A 17,981-nucleotide genomic window follows, 5' to 3' on the forward strand; every position below is an offset into this window, starting at 1 on the left:
GAGGGGCACCATGTTTGCGTTAGCAGCGCCGTTCCCAGATGAACCTCCGATCCACGACTGTTGAGTCAGAACTGACTCAGAGTTGATGGCCCAGTGGGTTTCTGAAGCTGTCAATTGTGTGGAAGGAAATAGCTCATCTTTCTCCCTATGAGTTGTTGACTTGAACCACTGGACAGACATGGTCTTCGGGTCGTAGCACAGCTCACTGTGCACTGCACCCCCAGAGCTGCATTAAAAAGCCCCAATTTTCATTGAATGAGTGTTACTATGCACTAAATGTTGTTGTTGTTGATGATTGCCATCGAGTTGAGAACAACTCATAGCGACTCTATGAACAAAAAGCCTGAAGCCTTTTCTATAACTACTGTTGTTTCTCCAAGTTCATAGAGTTTCTAGAGGCATGTGGTTTAGGAAGTGGATGCCACTCCTGCTTCCAAACCTGAATCACTCTGGGAGCTCCACCAAACACTGCCCACGATGTGTAGCCATTATGGTGTTTGGCACACCTGTAGCACAGTTGTTCCATTATGACATTTGAGACTCCAATGGCACAAGGTTCAGTGTCACAGCAAATTCAGATTACCTCAGCCCAGCAAAATGACCAGAGTTCCTCCAAAATATAGTAAAAAGGGATTAAAATATAATCCCTCGGTCCCACCTTTTAAATATAAGGGTCCTCTAGGAGTGTCTTGTTAATGCTAAACAAGAGGCTTGAATAAAAAACAACCACGTTATCCATCACCAAAACAGGAACACCATCTTACAGAGTCCAGCCACTTCACCCAGTCTCCGAAACAGAGACAAGGGCCTGGCATTCTATTTTGTTGTTGTTAAGTGTCTTTGAGTAGCAACCCTATAAACACAAGACCTTAACCCTGTTCTTTAACTATTGTCCTTTCTCTAAGTTCATAGAGTTTCCACAGGTGTGTATGTGCTAAATACTACACTAAATATCTTGTATTACAAAAATAGCAGTTCCATATCCCTTCTTTTTTTTTTTTTTTTTGCTTGTGAAAGTAAAACTGAGCTCTGTCAGCATTTCCACGTCTGGGTTTTTGGAATAAGATCAGCTGGCCCTTCTCCTGAGGTGTCTGTGGCTGGATTGACCTTCCAGCCCGCCAGATAGCAGCAAACACATTGGCTATTTGCAGGTTCCAGGGACTCCACAGTGAAGAAGCATACTCGCCTGCTTATTTTGCAAGTTAGGGAAAGATAAAAACCACTGCACTATGAAACTTTTATTTTCTTTTATTTCATTCTAATCCTCTGAGGTAGAAATTGTATTTTCCCAATTAGAAAACTGAGGGTAAGAGTTTATTGTTGTTGCGTGCTGTCGAGTCAGAAATCGACCCACGGCTGAGCTTCTAGCAGGTTTTCCGAGGGAGTAAAACACATGGGAAGAGATTGCCCTTCTTTCTCCCGTGGAGCAGCTGGTGGATTCGAACTGTGTTCCTTTGGGATTTCAGCATAGCTTCTTCCCAATCACTAACCCTAACTAGAGGTCCCTGCAGTTAAGGTTAAGGCAGTAATCCCTACAGAGCAAACCCATCTGAAAGACAGGCTGGGTACAGCATGGGTATGGTTTCCTAACTTCATGTTATGAGGTTGCAGAACTTAAAATAGTTAAACAACGGGCTTGTAATGCAGGTTTTTATGCCTCTCAAGCCCATGTCTTCTCTTACTTTCCCATGCTTCTTCCCTCCTATGCTCAACTGGTACAAATTTTAGGATTTTAGAAGACAGAGCTGGATCTATTTCTCAAAGCATCTAAAACTTGTAACAGTGAAACTTTGAGTATAAAACACTTATGAGCAGGCACGCAGGAAAGCATAGTATAAATGCTTGACTCCCATGGACACCTTTTCTTAATAAAATTGTGCTTGACCCTCCCCTCCCCCCCAACGTCTTTAAAGCCTGCTTTTGGCTTTTGAGAGCTGCTTTCTGGGGTTTTTTTAGCCTGCCTTTGATCTTGACATCTCTAGCTGCTCACCCATCACAGCCGATTCCGGCTTGCTTCTTGTTGCAAAATGCCTGGCTCCCTGGGAATCATTAGTCTCCGTGTTTGAGTCCCTGTGGGTGGCAGGAACCTGTGTCAGCAGACATGTGTCTTCACTCTTTTCTAGACTCTGAGCAGGAGTCACAGGACTTCCCTTCCTTGTAAGATATTTCTAGGCTGAAGACTTTCTAGCCGACCCTTTTCTTGCAGTTGGCATCATAAACCACCTTTCACTCCAACTTTGTACATATAAGAAAGCTCTCCAGGGCACACGGCAAGCTGGTTGCTGGAAATTCTGCAGACTGTAATCCTAGGTTTTTAATCCTAGGTTTTGTTCCACTGATACCTTTGGCTAACAGTATATATGTTCATAAGAGAAAAACAAGCTTTTGGATTTTCTTTATGTCATTTTTAACCTCGAGATAACAAGTGTTTTTCCCTGATAACATTCCCAGCCCACCAGGTGGCTAGGCACCTGGCATTTCTCTATACATGCTAACATGTTTATTTCTGTATAAAAAGATAAGACTGAAAATGCAAAGACTCTAGAAGGCTGTCACATTTGCTATATTATAGTTATGCCACCTTGCAAATGATTGATATGAGAGACGCTCTGAAAAGGAAGTTGAGAGGGTGAGGCATAGAGAGAATGTAGGTATCAAATGGGGAAGAGTTTGGAACCAGTGTCTTCTCAGAGGTGGTGCTGAGAGCTCTTTAATCTCTGGCTTGATTGTTTCCAAAAGTCTGTCCTCTCAGAAACTGTTTACTATGGAAGTCACATCTTATGCAGAGAGTAAGTTTTAAAGGCAGTGTGAAAATCATGTATATTTTAAAATTAGTCTTCAGAAATCCCTTCATTCTTTCCATCAAGTGCAGTCCGCTGTGATTTCCCAAGAAGCCCAGCATTGCCAGTCCTTTCTTGGGTCTTCACTTAGCTCACCGCTGTTTCAGTAGAATTCCAGGGAGTTTGCTTGCATTTGGGGGCTTTGTGCATGAAAAATGCATGCTCGGAAGTACATTCCTTGCAGCCAGATGTTGCAGCTGCGAGAGACACACGGAAACTATGTCTACCCCAGGGAATAGATTCCTAGTCTCATGCTTACCTGGGGAGATACCTATGCTCAGAGATGGAGTGGTGGGGAGAATATGAGTCACAATTTCGATTATTCCCTCTCTTGTAGTTATTTCTTCTTTTCTTTTGGGCTGAGTGAAAGTAGTTGAATTTGGATGAGTTCAAGGTCATTTTACCTCTTTCCTGGGTATAGAGAGTTGCACTGCTGACCCCGGAGTGGTGCCTCCCTTGCGGTTCCGATCCACCGTCAGTTCTGCAGGAGGAAGATGGGCCGTCTCCACTTGTGCCTTTCACTGTCTCTGAAAAACCATGAGAAGGTCAGACATGAGTCCGTTCCAGCTCGACAGCAGAGTTAGTCCGTATCTTCAATCAAATGCGTGCTTTGAGGGCATTGTCTTACTCCCAGTCTGCCAGTTGAAGAACTTGATATTGGACCTGGCAGGAAATCCTCAAACTCAAACTCGGACTCAGGGCCACCTAGTCAGAACCAACTCGTTAGCAGACCCTCCAGTCAGTTTCTACAATTATAAATCACATGGGAGAAAATTTGACCAACAGAGAGGCTCAGCAATTCCCTACAGATTAGATAACATCATAGTAGACCTGATTGGTTCCAGCTCAGAAACATGAGAGACTTTTTTGTGACTTTTCTAGGAGCTCCGGTGGCCTAGTGGCAAGAAGCTGAACTGCAGCCCCAGAGGTGTGCAGTTTGAGGCCCCCAGCTGCTCTGCGGGAGAAGGATGGACAGTGTCCTCCTGTGGAAGTAACTGTCTCTGAAAATTCACTCGAGAGTCAGCTATGGATTGGTTCCGACTCTGTGGTCCACAACACACACACACATACACACACACACACACACACACACACACACACACGCTAGATAGAAACAGATATCATGCTGAGAAAGGTATAGAAAGAGAGGAAGAGCTTCAACAAGATGGATTAATACAGTGTTGTATGAAAGGAGAGCCTGTTAGCACTCCCCATAACAAGATGGGTTAGCACAGTGGCTGTAACCACGGCCTTGAGCGTATCAGAGACGGTGAGGAAGCTGTCTGATTGGGCATGGTTTGATCTATTGCTCCCAGGATTATTTTGTACCATCATCGGCTTGATGACACCTCACAACAACAACAACATGCCGGCTAGATACAGTGATCCCTATTTTGATAGTTCTTTTTCTCTCCCTCTGTTTAAATTCTAGGCTGGTTCACTCAGGTCCTGGGAAGGGGTCACCCCAGACTGGTGTGGATCTGTCCTTTGCAACCCGAACTGGTACCAGACAAGGGATTGAAACCCACCTCTTCAGGGCAGAGACCAGCCGAGACCTGTCCTACTGGACAAGGAGCATAGTCCAGGGATGTCACCACTCAGCTGAACTCATTACAGAAATCACCACTGGTGAGTATGACTGGGCCCGGGCTCCCTCCCGAGAGGCCCACAGTTCCATCTGCCTCTCAAACTGGTTTTCTTTACTGGCCTTTGGAGTGCCTAAAGTTAGAATAGTGTTATGTTTAAATTTAAATTTTTCTATATTAAGGGAACTATGAAAGGCTCCTTTCATTTAGCAGAATGTTTTCAGGGTTGGTCCGCGTTATATCATATGTCAGAGACCATTCCTGTGTGTGGCTCAATAATCTGTTAGGGCGCCCTGGTAGCGCAGTGGATAAACTTTCAGGATAAACCAACAGGTGGGCTGAAACTCACGAACAGTCCTGTCGGAGTAAAGACTTGACAGCTGGAAACTTGTAAGCAGACACCCAAGGTAACAACTCTTGGTTTCTCCCTACAAAGAAACACAAAAGAGAAAGAAAAGCAAAGAAACAATTCGTCCAAAGGGCTAATGTCCTTGTAAACCTCAAATTCCATGACCCTGTGACCTGAAAAGCTAGATGAGGCCCAGCTACCACTGCTGACTACCCTAAAATGAGAGAAGATTCTAGATAGAGTGGAGCAAAATGTGGACAAAAATTCCAAAGCATGGGGGAAAAAAAGTGAAGCTAAGTGGTCCCACAGAGACGGCAGAACTCCCGGGAGTGGGAAATCTGGAGTAAAACTCACTCCCATACCTCAACTTTTGACCAAACAATAAATAGACAGGACTTTAAACTGAACACTAACTAACACTGGGAGGAAAGGCTCTCGCTCCTTAGAAAAACCGGCTGTATATCATCTAATGAGCAGCATTTGTCCAAGAGCAAAACCCAAAAGTCAGGAAAGGAAAAATAGCAAATGATGGGTGGGAATGAGAGTTGCAGGGAGGAAGTGGGAAGGGTGTGGTTACATGGTGGTCATGTTGTAAAACACAATGTGTGTGAATGGAATTCACTTAGGTCACAATGAAAGTGCAATAAATATTATTGAAATCTTTTGCAATCCTGGAAACCCTATGGGGTAATTGAACTCTGTAGGGTCAGTAGTGTATCACAGTTGACTCAACAGCACACGACAGTGGCGTGTGCCTCACTAAAATGTAGTCTAAGGATTTGACTGTTTTGTTCTATTTTCTTTCTAGAAAACATAACTGGGATAGTCAAATGTCATTGTCCTATCTGTGACCCCTGGGTGGCTTCCTAGAACTTTGAGACACATATTACTTAGTTGGGTTCTTGATTCTAAACAACAGAAGTGGATTCTGGGTGATTAATCAAAGAATCAAGCTGTCAGAAAGCTCTCAGAATCGAGCTGAGACCTGGAGAGCCAGGCTGTGAACGGCCGGACGCAAAGACTTCCACGTAGGTGTTACAGAGTGACTGGGAAGCCTGGTGAAGTGAACACCTGTCCCAGCATGAACGAAGAGGTGTGTAGTTCACAGGTGGTGGTAGTTGTTGTTGTTGTGTGCCTTCAAGTCGGACCCACCCCATAGCTGATCTTCAAGCAAGTTTTCACCCAGCAGGAAACCACTCAAGAGGAGATAGCCCATCCATCTCCCTCAGTGCAGCTGGTGAATTTGAACCACTGGTCTTTGGGTTGACAGCGTAGCTCCTTAGCACTAGGCCACCAGCTCTCCCTTGGTTGTTCAGACAGTGCTGTTAAAAAAGAAGTACTGTTGGTAGGAGAGCTGAGATGTGTGTCTAGAAGGAAGACGCAGTATTTGTAGAGCACCTGCTCCATTCCAGATATTCCAGACCACGTCCGGAAGCCTGGTGGATCACTGGTAAAGTATTTGGCTAACGTCTGCAGTGCGGGCTCAGCAGCCACTCCGTGGGGGAAGGCTGTGGCAGTCCGCTTCTGTGAAGATTCATAGCTATGGAAACATAATGGGCCAGTTCCACTCTGTCCTGCAGGGTCTCTGTGAGTGCAGGCAGGCCCAACGACAGTGGATGTGTCAGGTTATAAAATGTCTCTTTCATATTGTGGGTTCTGAGCCCAGTTAAAAGAAGAAAGTCTTGAAAAGAATGATATGGGACAGAATTATTAATGTCTAAGTTTTGTTTTGTGGAAGCTTTGATTCGGGTGTGTGTGTGTGTGTGTGTGTGTGTGTGTAGCGAATATTTTACTGTTTTACAACATATATTTTACAACAAAGTTGTAATAAACTGTCTTATCTAATCCTCATAACAGTTTCCTGTACACATAAGAAAGCATAATCATTTTTTAATTAATTTTTTTAAATGCACACCCATGTTTATTGCTGCATTACTCACAAAGCAAAGAGATGGAAGCAACCTAAGTGCCCATCAATGAATAAATTAATAGGAAAACTATGGTACAGTCACATAATGGAATACTGTGCAGCACTGAAAAGCAATGAGCTTGTAAAACATTATACAATATGGTGGAGCTTGGAGGGCATTATGCTGAATGAAATATTGCAGTCACAAAAGTACAAATACTGAATAACACCACTGTTGTATTTTATTTTTAAAAGCTCAGAAAACTAGAACCCCATCCATTGTTCTTAAGCCTGTTTGTACTCATAGGGACCCAGTGAGATAGGGTAGAACCTTCCTCTAGGGTTTCCGAGGAAGATGTGGAAGCCCACATCTTTCTCTTACGAGCAATTGGTGGGTTTGAATTGTGTACCTGTTGGTTAGCAGCCTAGCATACAAGCCACTGCAGCATCGGAACTCCTTAGAAATTCAGAATTACCTACTTATTACACATTACTTCTTACTCATTGCCTGCAGGATCTATTGAGGGCAGAAATCATTGAAACCATTTTGGAGATAGGAATTGGTGGTTCCATGCCAGCATCTGAACTCAGCTTTCTACTTTCCAACCAGTGCCTAATCTGTTGCCCTTATTGTGCTAACAGAGCTTTTACAAATCTAAAACATACGGATTTTTTTTTTATGAAAGTTTACAGAAACGTAGGGTTTCTGGTCATTCATTGTTGCACTTTTCTCTCTGCCCACCTCCATCCGTCCAATTCACTCTTCTCCTTGAAAAGTAAAACTCTTTCATTGTTATGGAATCCCTCCTCCCAAGCCCACTCCACTGTGCAGCCTTCATTCTGGACTCCTGTCATGACAATAATACCCAGTTATATATCCCTTTTAAGCATTTCTCTCCCTCATCTGTTTCAATGCAGTACACATCATTCCTCCCCTCCTTCACTGTCTTCCCTCAACCCCAATGTCAGTCTCACTGTACAACAGTGGCCCTACACAATATTTGTCCTTTTGTGACTGAGATATTTCACTCAGCATAATGTCCACCGGGTCACCCATTTTGAATAGTATTTCATGCAGCATAGTATTCCATTGTGTGAATATACCAGAGCTTCTCTATCCATTTGTTTGTTGATGGGCACTTGGGTTGTTTCCAGGTCTTTGCTATTGCAAACAAAGCCCCAGTAAACATGGGTGTGCATAAGAAAGTATAATCTTAAAGTAACTTTCTCAAGATCACTAAACTTTGCTCTTTGCCAAAAGGCTGAGAAACAATGACCAGTAGTTTGGAAACGATGCTCATTTCAGTAGCATTGGGAGGATACAGAGAAGGCTTCTGTGCATGGACGTTGTGCAAATTCATAACATCGCCATTTTTAGTCAACATTGTAAATAAAAGAAACACATCGCCACGTGGTAGTATTTCTCCATATCTCCTCTAGTAATTTTCTTCAAACCGTGAGCCCTCACTCTGCTGTTATTGATGTGGGAAAAGATGGACACCACTTGAAGGACTTTGGGGGTGTCTCTGAAGCTTTTCTTCTTGGTGGTTTTTCTCTACGGAAAGATAGACAAACGTGTTGAGCTAGATTTTGAAGAGTCCAAGCCACTTGAAAAGTTGATGGAATTGTTCCATGTGCAATGGCGAAGAAGATCATACACCGTACAGTCCCTCGAGTGTTCTGGGAACAAATGAAGAAAACAAGAGCTGTGCGGTTTCTTTATGTTCACCACGCTGTGTAAGATATTTCCCTCTCAGTAAGCCAGACTCTTACTTTGACAGGGAAGATGGTGACGCTGTGGATAGACCAGCCATCGGAGAATAGCACGCATGTGTAAGGCTTGACACCGAGAAACCATGGCAATGACCAAAGGTGCAACCCAGTCCCAAATTGAAAGACGCCTGCCGCGAGTCGGGGGAAAGGGTTTATGTTTTAATCAGAGTTTCAATTAACTTGATAATGTGTTCCATTTATCCTGTGTAGATTGAGAACATCTTCAGATAGCTGATTCTATTATGTAAAGGCCAAGACTATCATTTGAGGTCCAGCAGAATTAAAACACCTACCAGTTGATTATATGAAGGCATCACTTTAAAGTTCAAGCATAGAAAAGGGAACTCTGGAAGCCATGCTGAGAGCCCATTGGCCCAAATGCTCTGCAGCTGGGAGAACTGAAAGCATCAGCCAAGAGGAGCACTGGTGTGAAGCCTTGCTCTGTGTGTGTCAGTGTCTGTGGTCATTCTTGTACGAGGATACCAGCCCTGCTAACAGGCTGACTTACAGCTCACCAAGGGCCTCTGCCCACGTGGGTCATTGACCTCTCAAGAGCCCAGGTGTGGAAAACACCAGTCCTTGGTTACAAGTCAAAAGATACCTTCTTGCACTGCAATCCCAGAGGCGCATGGTTCAAATCCACCAGATGCTCTGCCGGAAAAGGAGGGACAATCTCCTCCTGTACCAGTCAGATCCGATTTGATGGTACGCGCGCGCGCACACACACACACAAAATAATAAAAATTTTTTTTAAAAAGATGCCTTCTGTGAATTGGGAAAGGGCCAGCTGTTTCAACCAGCACTTCCCTAAGGTCACCTCGTTAGGTTGGGGACTGAGTGTACTTATTAGTATGTGGTGTATGTTGGAGTTGAATCTAATCCATCATGGGGTATTTACAAAAGAAGACTGCTAGATCTTTTCTGCCATGGAGTGATTAGTGGGCTTGAACAGCTAACCTTTTGATTAGCAGCTGGGCATTTACCCATTGTGCTACCATGACTCTTAATTCAGACATACTTATTATAAGACAAATGCTTATTGGCTCCAACCCCAGCAAACTCCTGCTTTTTTTTCCTTCCCCCAGAGTTTCAAGGCCTCTCATACCCACCCTCATTATTATTGTGGGGGCAGGAGGGCTGGGAGACCCTTTGCCACTGTCCCCCCTCACATTCCTCTTTGTCATGGGTAGCCACCAAGTGAGAAAATGTCATAGCACAGAGAGAAAAGATGTTGCCTTTTGAAACCTAACACTCCTGAGTTGTGGCATGGTCATTTCTGTTTTTTGCTTTTTTCACTTACTTTATTGAGCTAACTTCTTCTTTCAAAGCTGTTTTAAGCAGATTAAAGCTGGTTTGTAAAGCTGAGCGGAGCTAATGATGATTAGGGAGCAAAATCTCAGTCAGTATGTCCGTAGCTTCTTGTTTCTCCTCCCTTCAACTCCCAACCCCAGTGTCAGTGAGAAAATGGCCTGATTTCCCTAAAGATCTTTTAGACATTGATCCAGTCCTGAGCCCATTTTCTTTCTCTCAGGATACACTGTCATGGAGTCACTTCTGACTCATAACTCTTCTTTAGGACAGAGCAGAATTGCACGCCTTAGGGTTTCCGGGGATGTAAATCTTCATGGAAGCAGACTACCTCATCTTTCTCCCACTAAGTGGCTGGTCACCCTGAAATATTATTGTTTTGGCTAGCAGCACAATGCTTAATCCGTTGTGTCACTAGAGTTCCTTGCACTGTACTCATTGCTGTTGATTCAGAACTGATTCACAGCTGACCCTCCAGCGGGTCTGCAGAGGCTGTAACTCACATGAGAGAAGAGATTGCCCAACTTTCTCTCAGGAAGCAGCTGGTGGATTCAAACCACCTGCCTTTGGGTTTGCAGTGCAGCTTCTCAACTCCTAGGCCACACGGTCTTTTAGAAACTTCTGGAATTTCAAACTATTTATTAATAGTTTTAATCTTTGATCAAGAGTTTTAGAGTTTTGGAATATACAGTTCTTCCTAGCCAGGAACTAGGATTCTTGTTGCCGTCTCTTGCTCCAGCTTTTAAACTTAAAATGCTGGTCTCTTTGTCTGAATTCAGTGGGAAGCTAAGACGAAGGCTGACTCCTGACCTGACCTGGGTTTAGTTCTGAGCCTTGGGATTGGAGGCCACCACACGGATCCTGCCTGAGAGGGCCAGTTGCCACATTGGGCCAGAGGGAAGGAATTACATTCTCAATACATCTGAACTCTGCACCACAGCTTTTCCAGCATCCAAGATCACTCAAAAGATTAAATGAGCACTCCGTTCAGTTTCTATAAAGGGAACTCTTAGACATAACAAATCAGATTATTTTAAAACTACTTACTGCCAATTTCCTTGGTCTGTAACATTTTTAATGATGTGGAGGATTTATGTTTCTTACTGTAAAACTTTAAGAGTGTGTGTGTGTGTGAGAGAGAGAGAGAGAGAGAGATTGATTCTGGTGATGATTCCAAGGTGTCTTATTTTAAGTCAAATGCCAGTTTTTTCTGGTTTGAGACCACCAGGCCTATCTGGCCATTGGGAAACAACTGTACTCATACACCTACTCATTGTCAGAGGGTCAGATAAAGCTGGAGCCAAGATCTAGTTCAGTAGATTATCACAGACAGCATTTCTTTCCCCTAATTTTCCTTAGTTCCATGGAGAAGTTCAAGTTCCAGTATCAAAATAAACCAAAAGAGATCATTCTCATGAACCTTTCCTATTTTTTAACATTTCTAAGAAATCTGTAGGTGAGCTATGGGACTGAGGATACTTGAAGTGTTAAGTGTCTAAGAAAAATGGATTGACTTCTATGGGCACGTGTGTCTCATTCTTTCTCTCTCTCTCTCTCTCTCTCAGCTTGCACCTATAAAAACCAGGATTGCCGTTTGACCATACATTATGAGAATGGATTTTCCATTACCACCGAACCACAGGAGGGTGCCTTTACCAAAACCATCATCCAGTCTCCTTACGAAAAGCTCAAGATGTCTTCAGATGATGGGATCAGGATGCTGTACTTAGATTTTGGCGGCAAGGATGGCGAGATTGTATGTATGATTATTTTTCAGTTCTTGTGATTATATATGTTTCATTTTGCAGCCACTTAATGGTAACTCAAAAACACAGAGTGTTCCTCACATTTATATAATATTTGGCTGTTAACAAAGTACTTGCAGATGTGTGTCTTATTTGGTCTTTGAGAAACACTGATTGAATTCTGCTATTTCAGAATTCTGGTCTTTGGTCTTATTTTCCAAAGGAGCCCTGGTGGCATAATGAGTTATGTGTTGGGCTACTAACCAACAGGTTGGCAGTTCAAGCCCACCAGCTCCAGTGAAGACGGGTAGGCTCAGAATCCCGATGGAGCATTCTGCTCTGTCCTTATGTTGCTGTGAGTTCAGGTAGACTTGACCTCAGTGGGTTCCATTACAAACTTCATAAATATTTTAATTAAATGAAAGGACCTTTTGCAAAGTCAGTATTAAACCTTTATTAGAAAAAGGGTCCTCATCAGCACTAAAATGTGTTGTTCATTCTTTTAAAGTATCTCTCATGTTTATCCCCTCAACATTGGGCTAAGTGGAAGGCATGCAGAGATGTAAAATGCAAAGTCCCTGACACCAGGGAATTCGCAGAGAAGTAAGAGGGACTCATGGGAGCCCAAGTAGAGGTTACAGCAGGGAGGAAAACAAACACGAACTGGATTAATAACTCTGTCCCCGTGGAGAGAAGGTCAGACAGCAGGAAGAGAAACAAGAAATGGGTCAGCTCTACCCTGGTGGAGAGAGGGTCAGAAAAGGACACAAAAGATCTTGGCTAATGTCAAATATCCAGAAAAATCACCACATTCACCACTTAAGGTATTACCTGAGAGTCCCTGGTTGATTACAAATAGTTCATATGGAGGTTTGAGTTCACCCAAAGGTGGCCCTGAACAAAACGGCTGACCTTTACTTCAGAGAAACTCATCCATTGAAACCCTATGGGACATGGTAAGACTGTTTCCTGATGCATAACCGTGACTTGGTGTCAACCAGAGTGTGGTTCATGGGATAGAGATGTGGAAATCGGCTTCTGTAAGTATCACAGCCTGAAAACACTTTGGAGCAACTCGGCTCTGTTCTTCCAGGTTGCTGTGAGTTGGAATTGACTCAGCAGTAGGTGAACAATCTCTGTGAGATCCTCTCAAGGCACCTGGTTAGCCAACAAATATTTTTCACCTTCCACTTGATGAATAAGAATGAAGATAGTGTAAAACATAGAGCAGATTTTCATTTTAGGAAATTCTGGTTCTTTCAATTTAGTTTTTAGCTTTCAGTTTATGTAATCCTTCTCCCTTCACACCTCTCTCTCTCCAACCCCTTCAGATGCTCCTATTAGTCTTTATTGGTAATTCTCTGAAAGCCATTCAAGTTGCCTAATAGGGGCTTGGCATCCTTGGGTGGAAATAGTTAACGTGATTGCCTACTAACAGAAACATTTGTTATTGTTTGCTCTTGAGTCAGAACTGACCCACAGCTGACCCTCCAGCAAGTTTTCAGAGGCAGTAAATTACACAGGAGGAGACCGGTCCCTACTGGCCACAAGCTCAAAGTATGTGAGATAGAACTTCAAAATCCTTGTCTCTAAAGAGTAACTTGGTTTCACTCTTTCCAGTACAGAAATGTTTTTTTTCTCTTGTCCATGGTATATTCAGTATTCTTCTTCAGCACCAAAACTCAAAGGCATTGATTCTTCTGTCATCTTTAGCCATGTTCCAGCTCTCTGATGCATAGCAAGTTCGTGGAGAAGACCATGGCTTGGATCAGGTGCACCTTAGTCTCTAAACTGACATTGTTGTTCTTTAGCAATCTTGAGAGGTCTAGACCAACACTTAATAAAAGAGCTCTGTTTTGGTTCTTTGTCATCCAGTTGATCTGAACTGCTGAGCCCATGTGTGCAGAGAGAAGCGATTGCTTTAGAGTTTCAAAACTCTGACCTTTTGTAAGTAGATTTCCCAGGCTTACTTCTGAGGTGCCTCAGTGTGGATTTGAACTGCCAGCCTTTTCAGCTAGTTGTTACACACTTAAATATCTGTGACCTGTAGTGTTTTAGCACTGTGCTTCTAAATCGTGCCAATGCCAGGACTGATCTGTATTGAAGCTGTCACAGAATGTCACAGGCAGGCATGATAAAGTCGGTTCCTGTGTCAACAGGCAGTCTGTATTCACTTTCTGAGAGCTATTTCCATCTAGACGTGTGTGTGTGTGTGTGTGTGTGTGTGTGTGTGTGTGTGTTGTGTTATTTTTTTTAACCTTTCCAAGAGATCCACAAAATTTGATGAGAAATTTTTGTTTATGTATATGTCAGTCAGAGTTCAATCTGAGACACAAGTTTGTAGGTAAAGTCATTGAAAAGTACTTTATACTAAGCATACTTCTAGTTTAGCTGTTACTCTGTCAGTCAGCCAAGTATGTACTTCTTTCTCTCAAGGTGACTCATCCTTACAAAGGGAACCAGCCTCTGTGTCCTCTGTCCTCTTTTACCCTCGTTTTACAAATTCAAGGCTGTTTTGGCCCATGAGGAAAATCACTTCTGTCTAAATGTCAGCCTCTCTGCCTGTAATTATGAGCTGGCTTAGAAGATTTAGGAGGGATCTGATTTTTTCTTTACCAGTACAACACGGTGATAAGCTCAGTTTCGAACTCCCAAGTCCCACTGCCATAAAGTTGATTGTGACTTGTGTTGGTGACCCTCTGTCAGGTGTCTGAGGCCAGAAGGAAGAGACTGCCTTTCATTTTCCCACAGTCGCTCAGGGAATCAAACAACCAACCTTTCAGGTAGCAACACAAAAGCATTCCTTAATTTCAGACACAGTGCCCTGAACATTTGCTAAGAGAGAAAAACAGAGTAAACTGTGATGTAGGAGACCCCTGAGTTTGTCACTAACTTGCTTGAACCACCAGAGATACACAACTTTTCAGTTAGCACTTGCAGCTGGCTACAGACTACACTACCAGAGCTCTTTCAAGTTCGTTAAGTTTCACAGAAACTGTTGAGGTAAGAGTGCTCTTGTGGCACAGCAGTAAGGAGTTATGCTGCAAACCCAAAGTGCACACGGTTCAAATCCACCAGCTGCTCCATGAGAGAAAGATGGGTAATCTCTTCCCATGTGATTTACCACCTCTGAGAACCTGCTGTAAGGTCAGCTGTGAGTCTGTCTGTCTGACTTGATGGTACACAACAACAACAACAACAACATTTAGGTTAAAAAAAAAAAGATGAAATGGAAGGAATAAGCCCAAAGGTTTACTCTTTTATCTGATTTTGGGTAGGGATTTAAAATAATCATGATTTTTAAAAAGTACAACATATGTAGATTTGTTTGATATATAAATCATCATTCTGGATCGAGCATCAGTTTAAAATCTCTTCTTCTTCTCTCTCTTTTTTTTTATTTCAGCAACTGGACCTTCATTCTTGCCCCAAACCAATTGTTTTCATCATTCATTCATTCCTGTCAGCTAAAATAACAAGATTGGGGCTGGTGGCTTGAACAGAGGGGCGACTTGCCTTTGAGGAAAAGAGGCTGGGGTGCCACCGGGAGGTGATCCCTCTGTCATGCACAGTGCACCGACGGAGCATGCTACTGTCAGCCCTCAGGCTCAGGAGTTGCGTGTGACTTGTCCAGACACTTCTGCCCGTTTCAGCCACTGCAGCGGTTACCTTAAAGAACCATATTGGACATGAGAGCTCAGCTGTCTTTTTTAATATCATAAATGGGGAGAGACTTGAGGGTGATGAGAACTACCCAGCATAGCTTTTAAACGACCTCCAAGGCCACGGTCATTAGAACAGCATGCACAGATCGTAGTCATGCCAGTTTCTAGGCAACTGGTTCCCCCAGGTAAGCAAGGAATGAATAGATGAAAAATGGACCTTTCACCTCTCTCTCCCCCCTCAGTAACAATCACCCTCTGTTTTACTGTGATTTCTTTTTAATTCTGTGCTTTCCGTGTTAGGGACAGAAGAGTACTTCAAATGGAGACCTTCCCCTGCTTTTATTTAAGTATGAAGCAGCTGTTACTTCCCCCTACCCCCAGTGAATTATCTTTCAGAGAGATAAAGTGATATGGAAGTGTTCTCATTAGCATATGTTGAGTAGGGGTGAAAGAAAGCATCAGATAGGAATCAGATCTTGGGGAACTGATGGCCTCTGAGCGAGAGGAGATGCTCAGGTGGCAAAGCGCTGGTGATGAGGGGTGTGCACTGACCGCTGTCAATTCTGGGGCTATCCTCACACCAGCATCTGCTATCTTTTAGACAGACTGACAGCTTTATTTACAGAAAGCAAATTATGGGTATTTTTTTAAAAAAAGATTGTCGTCTGATACCTATACATAAATACATACAGCAACTGACATGTCAGGATTAACTAAGTATCCCCATCTCATGGTTTTCCACTGAAGTACTGAGCAGTTCTTGACCCTTGTTCCTGCCTGTGCTTGTATGCATGCGTTTTCAAACAAGTGATACCGCAACCCCATTCAATTTTGGGTGATGGTAGATTTTACATAGACACTCAGCGCTATGAACAAGTCTATTGATAGTATCCACAGCTCTTTTGGAATTCCAGGGAAATAATATAGTGACCTGATATTTTTCTACAAGAATATTTTCAGACAGCACATTACAGATTTAATGCTTTTATCGCCTATTATTGATTTTATGCCTTTGATTTCATCTTTTCATGCACAGCTAATTTGCCAAGAATAGCACCCATTATTTGATTTTTGAAATCATCCTTTCTCCAACCTTAAAAAAATTAGTCCTAGAATGACTGCAAACATCCGAATCACTTCTTTCCCCTGATGTTTACATAGATAGATGTATGGGTTTTATTTGGGGATTTTTGTTTGTTTGTTTGTTTTTTCAAGAATTACACTTTAGCCAAAACCTATGCAAAGAGCTTTACAAGGTGAGCTTATTTTGAAGGAATGTGTTCATTCTCTCAAGCCTGTGTGCTTGTGGAGTTGAAAGGTTTTCTTTTAAATCAGCATTTCTCCAAAGAAGACCCTGGAGCGCTAGTTCCAAGGGACACTGCCTGGGTGGTGTATTGAAAAGGGTGCAAAACTAAGGTGTTCTGGTGATCAAGAATATTTGCTAAATGCTGTGATAAAACATGTCCCGTGTCTGCAGTCCCCTCAAAGCCTTTTATCTGCTTTATGATTCTTCTAGGAGGAAACTGGTAACTCTCCGGAGCTTACCTGTAGATTTCCTTTCTGATGGAGCATCTTGTAAAGCTAGAATTTACAAATTCATCTCCCTCCCCCATTTTTTTTTAAACTCGGCTTTAGAACATTGACTTATTTTGGGGGCGGGAGGGGAAAATCTATGTTCTATTTTAAAATGCTGAAGAATGAAGTCCCAGCCTGAATATTGTAGAATGCTTTGATGCGTTTGTAAATGACACTGCACTCTTTCATTATATATTTTCAAAATCACTGGAATGTTGTTATACACAATGGTTCTTTGTGTGTAGTGTAAATAACATACTCAAATACCTGTATTAATGACAATAGTTTAATCCAACAATATATACTCTAAGGTGCTCAGTACGTGAAGGATGAGTTAATTACTCATCAAGTTGCAGATTCTACTATATATTTATAGACAAATAAAGTGACCATAACTGCGTATATTATTTCTTCATCACTTGCCAGGATTTGGACTGATTAATATTTGGGTCGAAGTGTCAACTGAAACTACATTCTCTGCATTTATAAAAGTTTAATTTAAATATTTATATTTTAGAAAATTATATTTGAATAAAATGGATGCATTTTCTGAAGGAAAGTCAAATGTGTTATTAGCAAGAAATAGAACATTTTATTAAGAGAGTTGTGTTTATGCATCATTTCGTTTTTCTTGCAAGTAAAAGTGTCTCTTGAGTGGCTATGATGACTTAATTTCAGATGCTCATTTTTTTTCTCCCTCATTTTGAAGTCAACAAGTACATTGACTTTACACTGTCAATTTAAATCTTGTCTTAGTATGTTAGTGTGAATGACATAAACTCCTAGATTTGGACCATGTCTGGGTAGTCGTCAGTGAAGAAGTGGGTCATTTGGGCGAACTGGGTTTTGTCCCATTCTTTCTGTGCGCAACCATTTCCTATTTGTATTGATGTATTGTTGATTTTACAGTGTTTGTCTTTAAACGAAAATCAATACACATGAGTAATGTTTTAATCTATCCTTTGGAGGAAGCTGCTCATTTTTCAGGAGATGTGATTAGACGGGCCTTCGGATGTGATTAAGTCTCTTTTGATCATTTCATAGATTTAAAGGCGGCCCAAGGGAATATAGGTATCAGTTTTGCTGATTTGAACTAAGTTGGAGAAGTAAAACCGTGACCACTAAAAAGTACTGAGGGAGGAGATTTTGACAAATCCTATAAATCGATGACATTAAAATGCAGTAAAGAGCTGTTCACTCTCCTTGGTTGAACAGCAGGATGAATGGTAAG

At 42.4% G+C, this 17,981-nt stretch overlaps 1 protein-coding gene across 1 annotated transcript in view; it reads left to right on the top strand.

The window, feature by feature from the left end:
• The window catches only part of SNTB1 (syntrophin, beta 1 (dystrophin-associated protein A1, 59kDa, basic component 1)), a gene marked incomplete at its 5' end in the record, with an annotated part of 288,235 nt that extends 273,226 nt beyond the window's left edge, over positions 1-15,009 (top strand). The window contains 3 exons of the mRNA XM_006879471.1: positions 4,273-4,469; positions 11,331-11,521; positions 14,917-15,009. Coding sequence (XP_006879533.1) covers positions 4,273-4,469; positions 11,331-11,521; positions 14,917-15,009 — 481 coding nt within the window. The remainder of the gene's footprint in view (positions 1-4,272; positions 4,470-11,330; positions 11,522-14,916) is intronic.
• Positions 15,010-17,981: the final 2,972 nt, after the last annotated feature.

The sequence above is a fragment of the Elephantulus edwardii genome, unplaced genomic scaffold (assembly GCF_000299155.1).
Source record: "Elephantulus edwardii isolate Elephantulus edwardi_28Jun2011 unplaced genomic scaffold, EleEdw1.0 scaffold00003, whole genome shotgun sequence".
NCBI lineage: Eukaryota > Metazoa > Chordata > Mammalia > Macroscelidea > Macroscelididae > Elephantulus > Elephantulus edwardii.